Source organism: Nelumbo nucifera, chromosome 5 (genome assembly GCF_055504915.1).
Source record: "Nelumbo nucifera cultivar China Antique chromosome 5, China Antique-T2T, whole genome shotgun sequence".
In the NCBI taxonomy this organism is placed as follows: Eukaryota; Viridiplantae; Streptophyta; class Magnoliopsida; order Proteales; family Nelumbonaceae; genus Nelumbo; species Nelumbo nucifera.
Genome location: NC_142653.1, coordinates 41,071,619 through 41,094,910, shown reverse-complemented (window position 1 = coordinate 41,094,910; position 23,292 = coordinate 41,071,619). Strand labels below are relative to the sequence as shown.

At 38.2% G+C, this 23,292-nt stretch overlaps 3 protein-coding genes across 3 annotated transcripts; 2 read left to right on the top strand and 1 right to left on the bottom strand.

The window, feature by feature from the left end:
- Positions 1 to 4,491: 4,491 nt before the first annotated feature.
- Positions 4,492 to 4,869, bottom strand: LOC148791447 (uncharacterized). Its single transcript, XM_088888185.1, has one exon. The coding sequence runs from the start codon at positions 4,867 to 4,869 to the stop codon at positions 4,492 to 4,494; it is 378 nt and encodes a 125-aa protein (XP_088744311.1).
- A 437-nt stretch (positions 4,870 to 5,306) lies between these two features.
- Positions 5,307 to 7,448, top strand: LOC104587565 (putative O-methyltransferase 3). The gene is made up of 3 exons (XM_088888184.1): positions 5,307 to 5,405; positions 5,569 to 6,252; positions 7,431 to 7,448. The coding sequence occupies exons 1-3, from the start codon at positions 5,307 to 5,309 to the stop codon at positions 7,446 to 7,448; spliced, it is 801 nt and encodes a 266-aa protein (XP_088744310.1).
- A 1,106-nt stretch (positions 7,449 to 8,554) lies between these two features.
- LOC148791446 (trans-resveratrol di-O-methyltransferase-like) lies at positions 8,555 to 9,798 on the top strand. Its single transcript, XM_088887225.1, has 2 exons — positions 8,555 to 9,332; positions 9,438 to 9,798. The coding sequence occupies exons 1-2, from the start codon at positions 8,778 to 8,780 to the stop codon at positions 9,732 to 9,734; spliced, it is 852 nt and encodes a 283-aa protein (XP_088743351.1). The 5' UTR covers positions 8,555 to 8,777; the 3' UTR covers positions 9,735 to 9,798.
- The last annotated feature ends 13,494 nt before the right edge of the window (positions 9,799 to 23,292 follow it).

The following is a 23,292-nucleotide window of genomic DNA, read 5'->3' as shown; positions in this document are numbered from 1 at the left end:
ACACTCAGAGTTACCCATATCCTTTTGGGGTTACGCATTAGAGACTGCAATTTATGTGCTGAATCGGGTTCCAACCAAATCGGTTCCGAATACTCCATATGAACTTTGGACCGGAAAGAAACCAAGTGTCAGACACTTGAAGATTTGGGGTTGTCCAGCACACGTTAAAAGAACGAGTGCAGACAAGTTGGAATCTAAGACTAGTCGTTGCCTATTTGTAGGCTACCCAAAAGGCTCTGTAGGTTACCTTTTCTATGACCCAAGTGAGCAGAAAGTGTTCTGCAGTCGAAATGCGCAATTCTTGGAAACCGACTATATCCTGGACACCCATCGTCAGGAAGTTGTTCTTGATGAGGAGAGCTCAGGAGCAGTGGGAGATGTCCCACGAGTTCCAGGTAGTGACCAACTTAGAAGATCCACTCGGGCATCCAGGCCACCAGTCCGTTATGGTTATGACCAGGATAGTTACCTGGTGGAAACCTTGACTAGTGAGGAGGATCCCGTGACTTACGCGGAAGCTATGTTGGACATAGATTCCCAAAAGTGGGTGGAGGCCATGAGGGCAGAGATGGACTCAATGGAGACCAATGGAGTCTAGACTCTAGTAGATCCGCCCTCCGGGGTAAAGGCAATCGGTTGCAAATGGATTTACAAGAGGAAGAAGGGCCCCGATGGTAAAGTTGAGACCTTCAAGGCTCGTCTGGTGGCGAAAGGGTACACTCAGAAAGAGGGCATCGATTATGAGGAAACCTTTTCGCCTGTGGCCATGCTTAAATCCCTTAGGATCCTGCTAGCTGTAGCAGCATACCATGATTATGAGATTTGGCAGATGGATGTCAAAACTGCATTCCTGAATGGAGATCTTACTGAAGATATCTATATGCAGCAGCCGCAAGGCTTCATGATGCAGGTCAGGAAAACATGGTATGTAAACTTAATAGATCCATCTATGGACTTAAGCAAGCTTCTAGAAGTTGGAACATCCGTTTTGACTCTGCTGTCAAATCGTTTGACTTCGAGCAGAATCCGGATGAACCCTGTGTCTACAGGAAGTTCAGTGGAGATAAGGTTACCTTCTTGGTTCTATATATAGATGACATTCTACTCATTGGGAATGATGTAGGAATGTTAACTATAGTGAAAGTATGGTTTTCGCAGCAATTCTCCATGAAAGATCTTGGAGAAGCCTCCTATATACTGGGTCTTCGACTCTATAGAGATAGATCGAAGCGGATAATAGGATTATCCCAATCTGCTTACATTGATAAAATAGTCAAAAGATATAGCATGGAAAACTCCAAGAAAGGAAATGTTCCTTTCAGGCACGGAGTCACTCTCTCCAAGAAGATGTCTCCCAAGACTTCTGAGGAGATTGATGGCATCAAAGACGTTCCCTATGCTTCTGCCGTAGGGAGCATCATGTATGCCATGCTGTGCACTCGTCCTGACATTGCTCAGGCAGTGTGTAGTAAGCAGATTTCAGGCCAACCCAGGGCAGGAGCATTGGACTGCTGTGAAAAACATACTTAAGTACCTTCGAAGGACAAAAGAGTTTTGTCTAGTGTTCGACGGTAGCCCACTACAGATCCAGGGTTTTACAGATGCCGATTTCCAGTCAGACCCAGATGATAGAAAGTCTACATCTAGATATGTTTTCACGATAGGATCGTGTGTTGTTTCCTGAATGTCAGCAAACAGGGGTCCTAAGTATCAAATTAAAATAGTCCACAACCCAAGCCGAACACATTGCCGTAAGTGAGGCTGCCTTATGAATGAAAGTGTTCATTCCTGAATTTGGAATTCAGCACATCACCCATTCCACTGTTGTGTGACAACTGGAGGTTGATGTTGAGAGGTAGCAGCAGCGGAGAATGTGGCAGACCCATTGACTAAGCCACTGACACAGAAAGTGTTTATGAAACACATGGAAAGTCTGGGACTCCGGCTAGTACCTGATTGGACCTAAGTGCAAGTGGGAGCTGTTAGACAGTTTTGTATGCCCTTAGCTTCTATCAAAATGATGTACTTTATTAGTTTATTGTAAATAAATAAAGATACATATTTGATTCATGTTCCCTTGGTATGTTTCTGTGTAATACCCTTAAACTGGACACTTAATGAGACTCGTGTTGGTTTAGAATGTTCACAGCCAGTGGGTCGGTCTGGGGAGACCTATCCTGACAAGGCTGACACTGTGGTGCCACCAAGTTGGTTGGGGTGGCCTATCTCAGCTGCCAGGGTGAGACCCTAGGCACATACAGTGTAGGATTAATTGAATCTTTGAACTGGACCAGATTTCTAGTATTGCCCTAGACCTTGGAGATTGATGGGCAAAACTGGAAAGTTACACCCGACCCCTAGACTCGATTATGATACTGCACTAGGTGTCGGATTGGGCTATCTTTGATGTACCAATCAGTGAGATCCTTAGCGGGGGTCAAAACCTGGGTATGTTGGGACAGTCCGAGAATTCATCTGAGTGGGTGATCATAGTGACAGGATCAGCCCCTTTCTCGGACAAAGGTAATGATCGGGGATGCACTCTCACTGATGGAAACCAAGACTGCCGGCAGCCGATTTCAACCGTTGAGATTTGTTTTGCAAAATATATTTTATATAAGACATAAAAGTATATATATGGTTTCTAAAATGTTTGCAAGAAGGTTTTAATTCTCGGGATCCATATGAGTGGAGAGTGCAACACTGTTCCTTGCAGCCGAGGGAGAGGTCCTCTCTTGTCAGGCAGTGTATGATCATTATGGACTGAGAGGTTAAGTGTAAGACCTTTGAGGATAACACCTGATGGGCTAATCTTGCATCTACCCACAGTCCCTGGGTGTTACAAGGTGGCTTGGCCCAGGGACCACTTAGTGTAAGTGTTGGGCCCATAGAGCTCATTTGATGGGTTTCAGGGGGTACACTGTCTTCAGCAGTGCATTCGGCCAGGCCTTGTAACAAAGGCTGGGCTGAACCCATGTGGCTGATGTGTAGATCAATGCTTGGGTCCCACGCCATACAAAGAAGCCCAACTGGGCAGCAATTTGGAAGGTTTTTTTAGTACATAACCTTAATGGGCCTTAAGCCCATTTCGAACTGGGCTGATTTGATCAGTCATTTAAAGGGGGCGAATTCTGAAGTGGGCCAGCTAAAAGGATTGGGCTTAGACCCTATCCACTCAGAGAGTCCAAGATCTAAATGAGATTTAGATCTGGAAACCTCCTAATTAGATTAGGAGACAGGTGATCTGATCTGCATCTAAGATAAGGATTATCCCTTATCACTAAGGGACTTCTAACCCAAATATGATTTGGATTAGCAACTCCTAATCTGATTAGGAGCTGATCCCTTTAAGATTATAAAAGGGGAAGGGGGCGGCAGCCTTGAAGAACACAACAACATCAATAGCATTATTCTCTTTAAAGAAAGAGAGATTGAGAGATTTCCTACATACTGCGAATTCTCTTCTGCCGCCACCTTCCTGCCATTGCCATTCCTTCAGTTCGATCTCCAGTTCTTGGGAGCAATCAAGATTGGATCTTGATTTCAATCTTTTGGGAAAGGATTGGTTGGAGCTGTACTCACAAGCCGTCCAGTTGATTCTTGTGAAGGGTCAAGTTCTTTTGAAGAACGTTGCTGATTCTGCTCCATCCTGCACTGCGCCATTTTCAGTGGGAGCAGTCTTTGGATCCTTCCTTGGGCGTGAACACCTCCATTGGGAGATAGTATTTCTCCGTATCAGGTATAATCCTCTCCCACTCCTTTTGGTTCAGATCTGGTTCAGTTTATGGTTCAAGATTGATCATTGAAAATATGATTTTCTAAATAGGGAATACGATTCCCAGTTGAAGGGAGAGATAAAATTTTTGAAATTTGCCCCTTATTCCGCAATCTTTGGGCGTCCATAGGATGGATCTCTCATCCCTTCATTCCTCATGCCCCTGTTCGTTGTTTCTGTCCACCACGCCCTCGGCCTGTTCCACGGATATTATTTTTTGGCCAATCACCCCACCATTCAGGGTAGCCGATCAGTTGAAAACAAGACTCTACATCGTGGCCTATCTTGTTGCTATGAGTACATACTTTGTTCTTGTCTCTGCCTTCGCTTTGCCTCTTTCCTGTTTGGGATGCAAAGGCCACAGCTTCAGCTTTCTCTTCCTTTGCACGCGTCATAGTCTGAACTTGCTCTTCTTGAATCACAATGGCATAGGCTCAATTCAAATTTGGCAAGGGTTCCGTACTCAGTATATGCGAACGCACACCTCCATAGACCATGTCATCTAGCCCCATCAAAAATTGATGAAGTTTCTCCTCTTCATCTCGCTTCTTATCCCACGCCCTGCTTATATCGCAGCTGCACTTACCACATTGACAAGTAGGATATTGCTCATAATTTCCCAATTCCTCCCATATCATCTTGAGTTTGCCATAGTAATTCAGAATCGTCATACCTCTTTGTTTACAATTCGCCAACTCGGATTTGAGTTGTTGAACTCATGGTCCATTACCAACAGAAAATCGCTCATTTATGTCGTCCCAGAGTGTCTTCGCAATCTCAGTGTACGTTACGGTTGAACGTAAATTTGGTTCAATCGTATTCAGAATCCATAACACAAGCATGGAATTCACCATCCACCAATCTTCTAATTCCACTGAATCCTCCGAAGGTTGTTTCACCGATCCATCAATGAAGCCGAATTTCTTCTTGGCTCGCAGCGTTGTTCTTATTGCTCGAGCCCATTCATCATAGTTGTCACCTCTAAGCTGGATCTGTGTGATAATGCTCCCTGAATTGTCATTGGTTGATAGAAGGTAGGGTGAGATCACGTTCCTTGGACATTGACTGCCGCTCTGATCCTTGTTTTCAGCCATGTCAAGTATAGTGTTGGTGCCGCAGAAGAGAAACTACCGCAGAACGTTGATTCGCCGGAAGAACTCTGCGAAAAATCACAGTGCCGCACTGTGATACTTCAGAAACGATGATACTTTAGAAATCGAAGTGCCGCTACTGTTCACCAAAGGAGACGATGATCACCGAAGTGCTGCCGCTATTCACCGAAGGAGACGATGATCACCGAAGTGCCGCCGCTGGTCTGAAAACACAACGCCGGACTGAAAAACACAGCGCAGAACGTTGTCGCTGCTGATCACTGGTCAAAAGTGCTGCCGCTGTTCACTGAAGGAGACGATAATTACCAAAGTGCCGCCGCTGGTCCGAAAACACAGTGCCGGACTGAAAAGCATAGCGCAGAACGTTGTCGCTATTGATCACTGGTCTGAAGTGCCGCCGCTGTTCACCGTAGGAGACGATGAACAGTGATACTTCAGAAACCAGAAGCAGTGTCGCCGCTAATCACTGGTCCTTCGCCGGCACCGAACGATCGTTGCTGCCGCCGTTGATCTCCAGAGTGCCAAGGCTCTGATACCATGTAAAACCAGAGCTTCTCTGGTTTCTACTGTCTTATTTATTCACTGACAATACCGAAATATATACACTCGAGTCTCCTACGTCCACAAGGATAAGAAGAGAAGATGTAACCGAGACTCCTGATTCAATAACAATTACAACAGACTTTCAATCCTAATTGTAATCCTAACATTAAACTAGGAATACCAGAAAAAATCCACAGCCATGGCCGACCTATTTCTCTGTCTGAGTTGGTTTGTGCTATTGGGATCCCCTCAACAAAATCAGATTGGTTGCGTCGCCTCATGCTCGTGTTGGTCAACTCGAGCCTTATCTCCGTCGATAGAAATGAAAGTGGAGAGGAAGAGTTGTATTTTCTAACTCCCTCTGGTAGACTGCTGCTGAAGGATCACCCATTCAATATCCCAAGCTTCGCATGGTTCTCCTTCCCTGAATTAAATAGGGCAGGGCAATTCTTGAGCAATTCATTCCATCAAAGTAATTCTGTTCCCTTTCAGATGGCTCATGGGATGAGTTTCTGGGACTTCATAAGCAAGCATGATGAGCTTAACAAGGGGTTCCAGGATCGAATGATCAGTGACAGTCGTTTGACCATTAGTGCAGTGGTCAATGAATGCAGTGATATTTTTCAAGATTTGAAGTCTTTGGTCGACGTTGGAGTAGGATCTGGAACTGCAGCTAGACTGATTGCAGAGACCTTCCCACATGTGAAATGCACCGTCTATGACCTTCCTTGTGTGATAGAAACCATACCAGAGAACACACGCGTGGTTGTTGATTCTATCGGAGGTGACATGTTTGAATACATCCCCCAGCTGATGCTCAAGGTAATATATATATATATATATATATATGTCGAAGTCAATTTTCAAATTTCTGCTTTTAGAATCATTTGAGTACTGTTATGAGTCGTAACTTAAGAGGGGTTTGATTTTTTTTTTCTTTTTTTTTTATTTTTGGGTAAATTATTGAAACCTCCCCTGAAATTTCTGACTGTTACTGAAACCTCCTCTGAAGTTTTGTAATTGTATTTACCCCTCTTGAACTTTCTAGTACAGTTGCAAATACATCCCCTTTGTTAGAATCCACCAACAAAAGGCACAAAATGTCCAAAATACCCATAAAATTACTATTGAGACCGGTTTCTCCAGAAAAGCAATAACAATAAAAAAGAGAATTTAAAGTTACAGCTTACCTTTGAGCGATTGATATAAATAAAAAATTGAAAAATAAATCAATTTCGGAAAAGGGATTGAAAGGGTTTGAGATAATGATTCATATGAAAGGAAAATTTGAAAAATAAACATTTTGGTGGAAAGTAATTGCATGGGTATTTTGGACATTTTCGTGCTTCTTTTTAGAGGATTTTAACAAAATGGCATCTACTTGCTACTTGCAACTATGTCACAAAGTTCATGGGAGGTGATTGCAATCATCAAACTTCAGGGGAAGTTTCAGCTAGGGGTGCTCACTGATCACAGTTCGGTTGGGCCTATTTTCCAAATCAAACCAATAGTTACCGGTTTTTGGGAAATTGGTAACTGAAACCAAACCAAATCCAATCGGTTAACTGGTTGATCGGTTCGATTAACCACCAGTTCAATTTGTCGGTTTTTTGGTTTTTGATTTTTATAATATAATTATAAATAAATGTATAAATATATAATAAAAAACTAGATATACATAAAAATATTATATTATAAATAGTAGATAATATTATATATATATATATTTATTTATTTATCGATATAATGCATATATATTCATTTATAATATATAGATAATACAAAATATATATGAAGAATATATATATATATAATATTTTTACGTGTATATATACATAAAAATATATACCAGTCAGTTCAGTTAACCACCAGTTTTTATATTGGTTAATTAAAACTGAACCGGTACCCTCGGTTTTTCAAAAATACTGAACCGATCGGTTTGGTTAACCAAAACTTTTTGTTCAATCTCATCAGTTTGGTTCATTTTTTTGGTTTTTTAGTTTTTCGATTTTAAATGATTACCCATAGTTTCAGCAACAACTAGAAACTTCAAGGGAGGTTTCAGCAATTTATCCTTTAATTATGAAGTTTTGGGGCACCCAAATCCGAGTTCACATCTCCGCCCCACAAAGAGCCGCCCCATAGCACATTCCCACCATGTATTGGGAACATCTCCCAATGATAGTACTAGTCTTGATGATGTCATCATCAGAAGATGTTCCCAGTACATGGCGGGGATGTGCTGTGGGGCGGCCCCTTGTGGGGGCAGAGATGTGAACTTAGATTTGGGAGACCCAAAACTTCATAATTAAAGGATAAATTGCTGAAACCTCCCTTGAAGTTTCTAGTTGTTGGTAAACTAGGGGTACTCATTTAAAATCGAAAAACCAAAAAAGGCAACATAGCCCATTAGGGCAATATTTGGATCCTAACTTTATACGTGCATTAAATGTTCCTACAAAAATTTCCAAGATTTTTCCTTAAAAATAATCCAAGAAACAAACAACCACCAATGGATAAGATATGATAAGATGGAAAACAAAAATAAACTACACCTACCAACAATGACATATACACAGAAAACAGCAACATTTTGAAAAACGATTCAGAACCGGAACAGCCTTGGCCACCAGTTTTCAGGTCAGCGGTTTAATTGTCCAGTCCAGATGAATCGGATGATGAAAATTTTAAAAATAAAAAAATGGTTTAAAAACTGTTGTCCAAACAGGTCAACAGTTCAATCCCCGAGTCAACAGGTCACTAATCAAGTCAATGGTTTTTAACAAAAGAATGGTTAGGGGTGAAATGGAACCGGTATCCTGACTATTTTGTATGTCGACTAGCAAATTACAAGAGTTTATATACAAAGAATAAAATAATGATAAAAAGAAAAAAAAAAGAAATGAATAGGCATGCAGTTGCCTATTTACATTATTTCCTAAATAAACCATTGCCTTCTTTAGATGTTTCCAATCTTAGAGAGTTGCCTTCTTTGGAGACTTCTAATCCTGGAGAGTTGACTCTGATGGAATTTTCCTCAGCCCATAGCTTTCCTTTTTTCATTATAAATATGTGTGATCTTGGCAAGCACACACAAACGCTAGCTCTCACTGTCTCACAACCCGTTATCTCATGGCGCTTGTGGAAGAGAAATCTGACGAGCTACTGAAGGCTCAAGTCCAAGTTATGAGCCACTATTCAGCTTTATAAGATCGTTGGCCATCGTCTCTGCCGTTCAGGTACAAATACCAGAAAAAATCCACAGCCATGGCCAACCCATTTCTCTCTCTGAATTGGTCTCAGCTCTCGGCATCCCTTCAACAAAATCGGATTGCTTGCGTCGCCTCATGCTCTTGCTGGTCCACATGGACCTTGTCTCCATTCAAAAATGTGAAAATGGAGAGAAAGACCTGTATTCCCTAACTCTCTCTGGTAGAATCCTGCTGAAGCATCATCCATTCAACCTCGACCCATCCTGGTCATGGTTCTCAAACCCTGCACTAAATATGGCAGGGCAATGCCTGTGCGGCTCATTCCATCAGAGCAATTCTACACCCTTTGAGATGGCACACCAAATGAGCCTCCGGGACTTTTTGAGCAAGAAAGATGAGCTTAACAGACAGTTCAACGATCTAATGGCCAGCGACAGTCGTTTGATCATGAATGCAGTGGTTAAAGAGTGCAGTGATATTTTTCAAGGATTAAAGTCTTTGGTGGATGTTGGAGGAGGCAATGGAACTGCAGCTAGACTGATTACAGAAGCTTTCCCTCATATGAAATGCACTGTCTATGATCTCCCTCATGTGATAGCAACCATCCCAGAGAGCACACACTCTATTGTTGATTCCATTGGAGGAGACATGTTTCAATACATACCCCCATCTGATGCAATTTTTCTAAAGGTACGTAATATATTTTTATTTAATTTATTGCTATTGTTATTATCTACTGCATTGATTCAACCTTCTATATCTAATTTATTCTTTAACTAATTCAACTTATGGCAGTCTATTCTACATGATTGGAGTGATGAGGACTGTGTGAGAATATTGAAACGGTGCAAGGAAGCAATTCCCCCAAAGGAAGACGGAGGAAAGGTGATTATAATAGACATAGTTTTGGGGAATGAAGATGATAAATCGTTTGAGCTCCAGCTTTTCTTTGACATCACTATGATGGTTCTACTTGGGGCGAAGGAGCGCACAGAAGGTGAATGGAAGACCTTATTCAAGGAAGCTGGTTTCTCTGACTACAAAATAAAACGTGCTTTGGGGTTTCGATCCATCATTGAGCTTTATCCATGATTGCTTGGCTATATGGTCAAAGCTTATAGCAGTATAAATAATTCTTTCTTAATATAATAAGACATGATCGATGCAGATTCCACTTTATTGCTTGTTCAATGGAGTTATTATTAAACTTGGAAGGGTTGTTCTTTCTGTAATTTACTTGATTTTCTTTGACATTTTGATTCCCAGTAAATTTTCTCCATTGATGCACCATAGTGAAAGATGATTTTTAAAGATGGGTCATATGGAAAAATTAATTAATTAATTCCTCGATTTAAAGATGTAGAACCAAGCTACCGGTCATGGGAGGATCAGATGAGTGAGTGGTATACACTTTAAGACACAGAAAGAATGGTTAGAAAGAAAGCTTCTTAAGTTCTTATCTTTCCAACTTTCCATGAAGAATTTATCAGGATGAAATAGAAAAAAAACAGGCCAAGGGAGGATCAGATGAGTGAGATTGATTTTATCAGCATTTACCCGGGTAAGTGCATTTATCTTTCTAACTTTCCCTGCAAACTTGAGTATAGGTTGAAGTAGGTTCATCAGTTTGTTTTAATTTGAAGAAATAAGAAAGATTGCCTCGGAAAGCTCTCAGTCAAAATATCAACTACTTGATCAATTGTAGTATGTACCGAATAATGAGATTCTAATTTGCAACTTTATCACGAAAAATGGGAATCAATCTCCAAAGGTTTTGTTCATGAGCAAAAGATAGGACTAGCCGTCAAATATGTGGCATAGAGATATCATACCATATAACAGGGGGAGAGGGGACGAAGTCACCGATCGGAGCCAAGCAATCATCGTCATTGCTGTGGCAAGACTCGATATTCAGCTTTGGTGGAGGACCGAGCTAATAGCCTTCTCCTTCTTAGAACATCAATGGGAGTCTAAATATGCATATAAGGCCCTGTTCACTTTTTGGTAAGTTAATTATTCAGGTAAATAGACTTATTCAGGTACTGGGAAACACTTACCCAGGTAAGTGCATTTATTCATGTTCTTTTATTTCCCATGAAAACAAGACAATGACCATTTTAGCCATAAAAATCTATTATTACAAGGGGCATTTTTGTCCCATTCAAGTGTTGGCAATTTTCCCCCAATGTGGAAAAGTTATTTACCCACCTAGGATTCCCTGCTTTCCACATAAATCTGAAAAAAGAACATGGGATTTTTGATCAATAGGAATCAAAATCCCGTTGACCAACTTTCCCCCCTCTCAAAATCAAGAAAAAGAACACCCCCTAAGAGTAAACAAGGAGGTGGACCTGATAAGTAAGCCATGATTATCCATTGTGTGTCCCCACCCCGAATCCCATTAGCGCTAGAAATCCCAACTCCATCCCCATCTCATGCCTGTTTGGGGAATTCCTATTTGCATACTTGCAAATTTATTTTTTTTTCTGAAACCTACCTAAAACTATATTATATTTTGTAATATAATATAGTCAAAGTAGGTTCGAGGCTAGGGTAAAGGAAGGGTGAATAATTACCATCCCCATGTCCACCCAGCCTTGTCTCCAAGTTTCCCCAAAACCTACCTTGAACCCCGACCAATGGTTAAAAAGTTTGCCCTGACTGGGCAGGGCAAGACGGATCCCCATGAGGATGAGTTAAATTGTCATCTCTATTGTACACTTGAGGTAACAAAGCACCCTCTCTGCAGCAGCCCAATCAGAGGTAGAGGGGCAATGCATGTGACGTGTGTTGACACAAAATGAAATATTGGGCCTAGTGATGGACAAGTATTGTAAAGTAAGACTATGGTTTTGGATCCATCCATATGAGTGTGATGGAGAAGATCAAGGAAATATGGTGACTTAAACGTAGAGCTGCATCAATGTTATGGGCCTCAATCCCCAAGAAATAGTGCAATGACCCAAGATCCTTAAGAGCAAAGTGGGGAGAGAGAGAGAGAATAGAAATTAGATGTGAGAAAGATGAATTGTTATCCTCAGTGACAAGGATGCCAACAATGCATATGAGAACGTAGATGGTGAGCCATTGCAAATGTAAATAAAAAGGAAATTTTCAGATTCCCACACATTACAAATTTTTATCTATTTATACAATTGGGAACAATGATAAGTGGGGGAATATACAATACAAGGGGGTAGTTTTAGATAAAATATGCCCTTAGATCCAATTAGATTGATGTACACAAACAATTCTATATGAATAATATAAGTGTATTATTGTTTTATGTTGGTGTGTTTCTATAAATTATTTCTTAAACTGGACACTTATGAAACTTGTGTTAGTTTAGAATGTTTTCAGCCATTAAATAGATTTGTGGGAACTGATTTTCATCAGTCTTATATTATGTTTTTGAAGAAAAACATTAGAAAATACTAAATTCACATAGTTGCATCAGTCCAAGCAAGTTGGGGTTTGGTTTTGCTAAAACGGTATTATTGAATCAGCATTGCACATACAACTATGCCATCTTCAGTTGGAGGCCGATTTAGGTATGATATTGGGTGTGAATCACTACTTTAGGAGCTACGTTTTATGGACTCTATATCAAGTATATTAGTTTTAAATTCGACTTTCAAATCTAGTCCAGTTTAGTGTAAGATCGATCCAGAAATTCAGATTTCAAAATACCAAAAAACCAGTACTCAGGTTGGATTAATTTTTTTTTTTTTAATTTTGGCCAACAGTTGTAACAAATTTAGTCAAGTTTAATCAAGTTTCTACCTCTTACAATAGGCAATACTACATCATAGGTGGGGATTTTGGAAAATAAAATTAGAAAATAATTAAAAATTTGTAAGGTATGTGAGGTAAAGTAAAGATTTCTCTAAGTAAAATATAAGGTATTCATCTTGGATCCAAGAAAGCCCATAGTCAGAAGCAAGTTGAAAAGGTGTTGAACCAGGCTTGTAGGGCCTATTTTAGTCCATATAATCATTTATGCACTAAGCAAACATATTTTGTCTTGGTTGGATCAACAAAGGCTTGAAGTTGAGTCATATAGACTATTTATTGCAATGTTCCATGAAGGAAAGTGATGGTACGTGATCTGGTGCTCCCTGTTGGAAGATAGCTCAGATGCCTGGATGATGAGGTTGGCTGGCCATTGCAAGAAAAACTATCAGAGTACCCGGGTTGCTTTACCTGGTTAGGGGCACTCTTAATGCTTAAGTCAGCGAAGAGTATATGAATGCTTGAAAGTGAGAGAACTTATAGAGTCTGAGAGCAAAAGCACGCATACCTTCTCTAATTAAAGGGACGCCTTTATATAGGCATAGGTTGTCATGGGCTTCACGTCGCTCGTTTGAGATCTTTGAGGGGACGTGGCTTACCAGTCCACCTCGCTCGGAGGTAGTTTCCTACTCAGAGACTGCTTTTCGTGTAGAGCAATAAAGCTTATCTAGTTGCTTTTGAAGCGGGTAGGGCGGGAGTTAGCTTCGTTAAGGAGGCAACATGCTCCTAGAGGATTCAAAGACGATAGTCCACAAACAGTAGATGTCAATCACCATGTCGTGCAGGTCACCAACTGCACCCCATCCAGGTTGGTGACAGCTAGCTCGCCATGCCGATGTGATCATAGGTCGGCCTTGCCGAGGTGATGCTAGAATACTTAGCATGCACGTGGTGTGCCTGAGGTGTGTCAGATGTAGAGTTTGCATTGAGCAAGATATAGGCATTGCCTACATGGCACTGCACTGCAATTCAAGGGTCCCGGGGTGCCACATGTCACAATGTCACTGGAAGGTCGAATCACCCCTCATAAAAAAGTATTGGAAGCATTGAGCTTCTAAATATCCCAACTTCTAGACTTAGCATGTGAAAGAACTAGTTAAAAGGTAGTGGGTTTGACTAAAGGTTTAAAATTTCCTTGTAGTTAATACCCTTTCATTGATGAAAGCCCTTAGCAATTAAATGGGCTCTGAATCTATGAATCTATCAACTGATCCATCTAGTTTCTTCATCAACTTATAGGCCTATATACCCATTTATACACAATGACATGTAGAAGATTGAGCAAGGTTCAAAGTATCAATACACCCCATACATACAAAAAGGTGTATTGGGTGTTTCACTACTTAATAACTTTGTTATTTTAGTAATTTTTTTTTTCAAAATTGTACCAGGGGGTCGGTTTTAAGCATGCCTACCCCTTAAAAATGGTCAAAGTCCGAAGCACCTCTTATTTGAGGTTTCGGACAGCTTCCGACCCCCTGATACAATTGGCACATGCCATTCTAAATCAAGGCATTATATATTCGTTCGCATAGTAGTGCGCCATTATACATGTTTTGAAGATTGAGTATAGATTGAGGTCGGGTTCCATAGGAGGAATGTACCTAAGGGGTGTTTAGTGGCATAATATACTTTAGTTTTGCAAACACCTGTCTTGGACTGCTGGATTTGTATGGGATGGTGTTCATAGTAGAGGGTGGAACAATGAGTAAGGCTAAGGCATAATGGTGAGCACTAAATTGGCGGGTTAAGGTAAGTAAAAGTGGGTTAGGTTGTAGGCATGGGACTGAACTAGTAGTATTACAGTAGTGCAAATTGGGTTTGAAATGGGTGAGTAAAGACAAGTGTGGACATATGGGTATTAGATGGAGGTGTGGGTGTTGCATTAGTAGTGGATTGAGATGGGTGAAAGTAGGCCAACTATAGTGAAGGTCCCCATATCACAATTCCTGAAGACTCATGGGAGTCATTTGTAGAAGAATCTTGGTGAGTAGAAAAAGGGAACCATGTCTTATCAAAAACCCGAAAAAATAGGTGGAAGTTGAGCATGAGAGAGAAATACAAGGATGCTTTACTTTAGAGAGAGTTTGATACTCTCCTCTCAATCAGATTGTATATGATTTTAACATTGCAATTGAAGTAATTTTCAACAACAGTCTTTACTTAATTAAAATATATGTAGAACATCATACTTGCATTCAAGTGAAAATAACCATGTATGTTTCTTGAAGTCTTCAAAATAAAGAGTACATAACCCCACAAGCCACTACAGAGAAGTGATGGCTGCAAGTAGAGGTATAAATTGGGTTGTGTCAAGCTGGCATGCCATGACTTTGTGGGACACCCATGCCTAAGTGGGCTGGGTTGTGCCAGCCTCCAGACCTAAGTGGGTCATGCTTGCTTGGCCTAGAACCACTAACAGGTCAAGCTTGGCATTTTCTATTACTTTTTTCCCAAGTCTAAAGATGATACAAACTTTAGGAAAAATACAAATTTAACAAAAAATACTTAACAAAATACAAAATGGACAAAAAAATGAAAAGAAAGTTTTAGAATTTTTATTTCATTTGAATTTAATGAATACAAAGTAAAAAAATAAACAATATAATAAAATTGAAAAAAAAATTACAATGGTATTGAAAAAGTAACAAATAGTTTAAATAAAATTTATAATAATTTTAAAAATGCTATACAAAATATAATTATTGAGTATACAAAAAAAAATATTGACTTCATTGTTTTCTTCAAGTTCCACCTTCATTTCCTTGACCTTGATCTACATCATTTGCTTCTGATGAAACATTAAGGTTATGTTTGGTTTGAAGGAAAAGGTAGGGAAAGGAAGGGAAAGGAAGGAAAACTTATACAAGATTTGTAAAGATTTCCCTTTCTTTCCCTTCCTTTCCCTACTTTTTTCCTTCAAACCAAATACAGCCTAAGTGAACTATCATGCCCTGCTTTATCTTATAGTTTATCCTCAACATCAATCCAATTTGTCAAGCATATACACATCTTCAAGCTTTCATCGTTCGTGCAACTTTTCTTGTCATCCAGCATCTTAGTACTTGTACTAAAATAGGACTCCGATGGAACTATAGACACCAAAGGAGTTAATAGATCGCATGCCATGGTGGCAAGAGCTAGAAAATTTTTTTTTTAGGAAAATTGCATATTAGCACCCTATACTTTGGGCCTAGTCTCACTTTGGTCCCCAAACTTTAAAACATGTCAACCCAATACCTAAACTTTCAAAACTAGCCAATTTAGTCCAAAATCGTTAACTACCATTAAGCGGCATGTAAAAGGACACAAATGTCATTCAGGTGTCATCGAATTTTATTTATTAACAATTTCTTCGCACTAGTTCTAATACATGGAGGATGATGCCAGAAAACTGTCCAAAGAATGTCATACTCAATTTCTTTTTATCATTGGCAAGACCAAGTGTTCACCAGCTCTGATCTCAATTTCTTATCTTTTGCTTTTCTTAATTTCTTTAGAGATTGTCCACAAAGATCATGTTTGGTTTGAAGGAAAAGGTAGGGAAAGGAAGGGAAAGGCAGGGAAACTTATACAAGGTTTGTAAAGGTTTTCCTACATTTCTCTTCCTTTCCCTACTTTTTCCTTCAAAGCAAACACAACCAAAATGTTTCAGATTTTATGGTAGAAACCTATTGGACCCAAGCACTAGCCACCATAGGTGGCCAAATCTTCATCCTCTTCAATTCAATGGTTGAGATTGAGGTTGTAGACGTTTTATATGGTTTGAAGCTACAATTACAGTGCCCTTCTAATGAAGAAATCACAGTAAACTAGCCACCATAGGTGGCCAAATCTTCATCCTCTTCAATTCAATGGTTGAGATTGAGGTTGTAGATGTTTTATATGGTTTGAAGCTACAATTACAGTGCCCTTCTAATGAAGAAATCACAGTAAACTCATCACAGAAGTTGGATTCAAATGAGAACAATGGATTGAGTAATGAGGCCAAGCAAAGTGTTTTCTCTCTGGTCTCAATCTCATAATCATCCGAGGCACCTCAATCGCCTTTGTTGCCTTAGAATTATGGCACTTCGGCCACTTCGTTACTAGTTGTGGGTGAGTATCTTAAACTACTCATCAAAAAAGTTGATTCGTTTCCCAACTATTTTTCTGTTATTACATTGAAAACCTCCTACGTCTGATCTTGCTGGGTATATACAGCCCCAAAGAGGAAAAGGAAGAAATCTGTGAAGTTTGAGGAGAGTACCACTCATTTTCCAGTCCAAAATGGTTCCATTTCATCTGTTGCAGCTAAAGTTAAGAATGAACCACCTAAAAAAAAGGATATTTCCTCCCCAAAATTGGAGAAAATTCCAGGATCGAGCGAGGGAAATGGTGGGGTATCTTTGGATTTGCGTTACTCCCAAGCCATTGTTATCGTTGTTGTATCATCATCAGAAGTCGGAACCACTTAAAAATCAACTAAGCTAAAAAGCAATACAATCTTAGATTCAAAGCCCTTTGTTGAAGAATCAAAAAGTTGAGATGTGATTCAGACAAGGGAAGAAGTTTTGTCTCTCAAGATGGAATCTCCTTGTGCAAAATTGGACGTTGAACTTGAGGATAATACAATGACAAAACCGTGAGCATCATAGAGATCTATCGCCATTGCAGTTTTTTCTTCGGTCATATTGTTAATGTGATTTCTGAAGTGTTGATGTTTTGATCATATAGGGTCTTAAGAGGACCAGAGGTTGAACAAGCGGGAGGAAAATTTTCAAATCGACTTGATGGTATGGATTTTTCAAACCCTACTAAGTATTTTGCAATCGTTGAAGCTATTGAGAGCAAGGTTCAAAGTATCGGTACATATCGACTGATATGTATCGGGTCGATGGCTTACCGATATGCCCCTCCAGGGGTTGTATCGGATTAGTCACCGGTTCAGAGGGTAGTCGAGCCTTAAACACACCCCTTTGAACTGGCTTCAAAAAAAAATAAATAAAACGTAAAAGAATGTACTGACACAGGCCGATCTACGTGGCCTATGTCAATATTTAGAACCTTGATCGAGAGCGTTAACATGTCCCTTGGCATTAAGATGGGAGTGTAGTACAAGTAATTTGACATGACTCAGTCTCTTGCTCTGTTTTTCTTCATCTCATGTATTTATATTTTTTCCTTTTTACTCTAGCATTTTGCAATTGTTGAAGTTGTCTAGAGCACCGACATATCCCTTGGCATTAAGAAAGGGTTCAGCAGTGAAGAGCCGAGTTCAAATCAGCCCCCCCACAAACGTCCCACAACACATCCTTGTCGTGTATTGGGAACATCTCCCGATGATGATATCATCATTTCTAGTATTATCATCGGGAGATGTTCCCAATACACGGCGGGGATGTGTTGTGGGACATCGTGGGGGGCTGATTTGATCTCTAAAGAACCCTTCTTCATTCACTCAACCTAGCTCAGCTCTATTTTTTGAAATGGAAAGAACCCTAACTTTTAACATTTAAAAGAAACAAGGGAAAAATGGTCTCAAAAATATCACAAAGGGCAATTTTTCCATTTTATAAATATAAGTCACACATGGTGTCACATGATACACATAACTGACTATTGGTTAACAGTAGACAGGGGTGGATTCGAGCCGAGCCGAGTCGAGCCAAATACTTGGCTATTTGAGCTTGGCTCACAGGAATAGTATTAGGCTTGATCTCAGCTCAGTTCATAGCTCGCAAGTTTGAGCTCGGCTCGATTAGCAAATGAGCCTATATATTGGGTTGAATTCGGCTCGAAGCTCGGTTTAAACCGAGTTGAGCTGAGCTGAGCTCAAATAGCTCGTGAAAGGCTTGGATCGTGACCACCCCTAACAATAGATACTAAGTTGGCATGTTTTGAAAGGTTAAGTATTGGATTGGGACATTTTAAAGTTTGGGGACCAAAGTGAGACTAGGCCCAAAGTATAGGGTACTAATCTGCAATATTCCCATGTTCACTCCACTAGACTAATATTAAAGTTATTTAATTCCTCAAAGTTGAGGGAATTGGTTAAATTAGAAAAAGTAGCTTGTAAATAAAAAATTAAGTTCAGTAAATGAATTTGATGATGAAGTGGCAGTAGATTTCTGCCTTTTATTTATTAAAGGCAAAAATTTTTCTCTTCCATTACTAGAATTTGATGTTTCAGAAGTGGAAGTTGTTGTACATATACAAGTTCTCCCATGCCTTAATAATTGAGATTCATTTAAATTGTACATTTCAAATAAAAAAAATTATTAATTTCCTCTTTTTATTTCTAATTTTAGTTCTCATATTTTCACAATAAGATTCAAGTAAAACATTTAAACCATCTTTCCTAATCGTAGGATCTAATATTGTAGCTAAGAAATATAGAGGAGAAAGACTTTCTCAATATTTTTTAAATTTAACTTTGATTATTTCAATAATACTATGAACATTTAAATTACTTCTATATTTTGAAAAATATTCACTAATCATAAATTAATGATTAACTAAAATACAAAAAGTTAGGTAATAGACACCCAAAAATTCATTAGTTGTATCATAAAAAATTTGTAAAAGATCTTTTATATAAATTTCCATTTTCTAGTCATCATCAGTTATAAAACCATGTAGCATTTTCTCATTATAAAAATTAATAAGAATATCTTTGTATGAACTACAACTTTCTAACATAGAATAGGTGGAATTGCACCTATGTTGAACATCTAATACAATTTTTTTATTTTTAAACCATGTTTTGATATAAATCTTTAAATTGTTGTTTTCTTGTTTTGTTCTTACATACTACAATTTTTAACTTTAGAAACATGATGGAAAATAATATTTAAAGCATCTTGAACACATAAATTTAAAATGTGACATGCACATCTAATATGAAATATTTTACCATTTAAACATGGTTTTTTAATTGAGATTTTAAAATATTAATTGTTGAATAATTATAACTAGTATTATCAGAACTGATAGAAAAAAAAATTTATTTTCAATTCCATAAGTATGTAAAGTATTTAGGGAAAATTCCAAATCAACACCTTATACTTTAGGGATAGTCTTAATCAGTCGGGGAGGCCTGAGAGGCGGTGGTTTACCCTGTGGCGGATGTCAGCGTTTCGAGTCCGCTTATCTCCAGCTCGTGAACTTAGCCGATACAAAAGTATATGATAGCACCAAATTTTTCCGATTCGGCAGTTCGATCTATGATTTATCATTTATGGACGTTGATAAGATCCTTCCATTTAGCAGCACCTTAGGATGGCATAGCCTTAAAGTTAACAGCGAGGTTCAAACTCCCAAAAGATGCAACGTTAAGTGATATGTAAAAGGACAAAAATGCCCTCCAAGTGTCATCTAATTTTCTTTACCTACCACTCCCACATAAACCAACTTAAACAAAACTTATCCAACTAAAAGGACTATATAAGGATGGAAGCATCCTTCAAATGATTATTGGTTCATAACTTTCAAATGAGAAGATGAAACTACTTTGGCATCCCCAATGGACAGTCCATCGAAACCTTCTCCCACACTTGGATTGCTCTCTCTCTCTCTCTCTCTCTCTCTCACTCTTTCTTTGTATACTTACAGATGTAGAAATCTAGTGGAAATGCCACTTTCGCGTTAGGAAACCATTACCTCAATGAACAAAAACCACCATTTTATTTAATTAATTAATTAATTAAGTATTTACCTTTAATTTAGAAATCCTGATTATTTGGTTGTCATATTACAAAGCACTGACCTATTGTTGTGTTTTGTTTTGTGCTCCTTATTTCTTATAACTATAGGTAAGATTATTGATCTTTTTCTTTTCTCTCCCTTACATTAATTTCCATCTTCCCATTTTTGCATTTCATTTCTTTCTATAGTCAATTATGTACACTGTATTCTATTTTTCCTTCATTTTTTTGCTGAATTTCATCGGTTTTAAGGTTTTAAGACTCGTTTTTTCTTTTTGAATTTTGTTATTTTTGCCATTATATAGATTGGAAATTTGATTCTTTTGGAGAAAGGAACAGGCCAGTGGATAGATAGAGATTCATTGATTGGTTGGTATATATATATATATATATATATATATATATATATATATATTATTAACAAGATGGAAATACCTGTGGACTGTATGTATGAGGATGGAAACAATGAATAGCTAGCCAAGGAATTTAAAGGCCATTGATTGAATCCTAGAATTAGTAGATATAATAAAAGGACTATACTCATATCTAAGCCTACTTAAGGCCGCATGAAATAGATCATCATTGGGTAGGGGCTAATCAATGGCAGCCAAGGAATTTACTATTGATCGTATAGGCTAAATATACTCAGTAGTAGATTTCAATCCTTTCTTCATTGTATTAAACTAGTACCTTAGGCTCAGTTTGGAAAGAGTACAAATATAAATACATATAAAATAATATAAAATACAAGGTTTTGTATTCTACATATTTGTATGGGAAAATCTATGATATGGAAAAGATATGGTATGGAAAGAGTTTTGATTAATCAAAACCTACCCGTGAATTTCTGATAAATAACACTTGATTCGCTACCAAGTTTATGATTCCAGTTGATTGGTCAGATTGTTTTTGGATATCATATCTTTTCCATATCATAGTTGAACCCTATTTGTATTTGTACTCCTTTCAAACTGAGCCTTAGTTGTACTCTTGCACAAGAGATAGATGCAGATGTGCATTAATTCAATTTATAAAACCCATTCCCATACCTTGTGTGATGAATTTGCACTCACAACATGACTCATCACTTATTCAATCAATGGGGCTAGCTATTATCCAAATCAAGATAATCTGATCTTGTTGGTTCCAAGGCATTCCTTGCTTATTTTAGTTTCTACCATTGAGTCATCCATAGTGGACTAAGTAGAATGCTTTGGGGGAGAAAGCAATGTTCGCTCAGCATATCCCATAAGGTTATGGGCATGAAAAGTTTGCATAAATTGGGCCCTCTAGTGAATGTAGTTCTTTCCATTCAATTTCATAGCAAAATAGTGTGCGATTTTTTACCTAATTAGAGAGTCACAAGACGTTGGTACCACATTCATTGGTTAAGTGTTGATGGAGGAGAAGATACACTAGAGTTTTCTACCATGACAGGATTTTTTGTACTCTGATACCAACTTAGAATAGAGATGTGGAGAGACTAATATGTCAACTATATTTCTAAATAGATCGTTGTACAAATATATATATATATATATATAATTTTCGGAGAACATAAATTTGAAATTTAAAATACAATAAATCTCTCAAATCACATTGATCTCCAATCTATAGCTTCCACATATATATGGACATGCATGATTCTGTCTCTTAATAACTGTTAATGGTGAGAAGTATGCATAATTAGGCCTAAGTCTAGTCATGATCTTGAGTCACACCAACCATCTTACAACCGTCTTAAACAATCTCAATTTAGATTCAGATTACTCAGAAACAAATCAAATCAAATCAAAATGGGAAATGGTACAGGTTTGAAAATCCTTCACACTAGTTCTACTTTCATTAATTCTTATACCTGCCCTTTAGTTCTAAAAATTTACTCTGGTTGTGGGCCAATTTTTTGAATCCCATACTGATTTTTTTATTTCTATTTTCTTATGAATGATGATTTGACTAAGTAGGTTTTCCTCCATGTGCTGAATAGAAATGAGCTTTATGAGTTGGATCCCAATGGACTTCCCAAACTTAGTTCTAGTTTTGCTCTTGTAGGTGACAGATGCAACATTTGACACATGGCTCTAGTTCTAGTTCTAGTTTTGCTCTTGTGGGGTTTATCACCAATTATTTCTCAAAATGATTTTAAATACTGTATTGCTTTTATTGATATTTTAGCAAGCGGTAAAATACAAAAACCTCCCTTGAAGTTTTTGACAATCAACAAAAACCTCTTTTCTGTCACCTTTTCAGACGGAAAACGTTATACTGATGCATCAGTTTTTTCAAAATACCCATTCTACCCTTTTATAAATTATTTTACATGCAAAATTATTAAAATAACCCTGTTTTAACTCGACAAAAAATGTTAGAAGATGATCATTAAAGGAGGTTTTTGTCAAATTAAAATAAGATTATTTCAATAAATTTGCATGTAAAATAATTTATAAAAGGGTAGAATGGGTATTTGAAAAAAACTGGTGCATTAGTCTAATACTTTCTGTCTAGAAAGATGATGGAAGGGAGGTTTTTGTTGAATTTCTTAAAAGTTCAGAGGAGGTATTTATTAAAATGAAACTATAGGAGAGGTTTCTATGATTGTCAAAAACTTCAGGGGAAAATTTTTTATTTTACCTTTTAGCAAATTCACTTGAATTTATCCTTTACATGCTAAGTCTGATGTATTATAGGCCTTCATTAATTTTAAAACCATGTTTGAGAAATTTCTAAACACTCCCATTAAGGCCTGTAAACTGATGGTGGAGGTCAGTTCAAGAATTTTTAACCACAAATGGTGTGGTGCACCAACTCTCCTGTCTACAGTGTATACACATCAGAACAAAACGACACTGTTGAACGACATCACAGAACTATTGTTGATATGGGCTTGACATTGTTAACCCATGCTTGTTCTAGGTTACAGATCACCATGGGAAATGCTTTTTCAAACCATACCTAATCTTTCTTGGCTAAAAGTTTTCGGTTGTGAATGTTTCCTGTGTTTTCAAGCCTACAATGATAGTGAATTTGAGTTTTGCTCAACTCCATGCATTTTCGGTTGCCTACACTGAGGTGAGGTATCTTTCTAATATGTCAATGTATATAGACATAATTATATGTCTTTGGATCTGCCCAATCTATTGATAACCCTACATGCAATGGGCTCTAAATCTGCA

What these genes read in the sequence shown, in the direction of transcription:
- LOC148791447 (XM_088888185.1), bottom strand. Translation starts at nt 4,869, where the DNA reads ATGGCTGAAAACAAGGATCAGAGCGGCAGTCAATGTCCAAGGAACGTG.
- LOC104587565 (XM_088888184.1), top strand. Translation starts at nt 5,307, where the DNA reads ATGAACAGTGATACTTCAGAAACCAGAAGCAGTGTCGCCGCTAATCAC. An exon ending in TGCCGCCGTTGATCTCCAGA is followed by an intron (nt 5,406 to 5,568) that starts GTGCCAAGGCTC and finishes CAATTACAACAG; the next exon opens with ACTTTCAATCCTAATTGTAA.
- LOC148791446 (XM_088887225.1), top strand. Translation starts at nt 8,778, where the DNA reads ATGCTCTTGCTGGTCCACATGGACCTTGTCTCCATTCAAAAATGTGAA. An exon ending in CTGATGCAATTTTTCTAAAG is followed by an intron (nt 9,333 to 9,437) that starts GTACGTAATATA and finishes AACTTATGGCAG; the next exon opens with TCTATTCTACATGATTGGAG.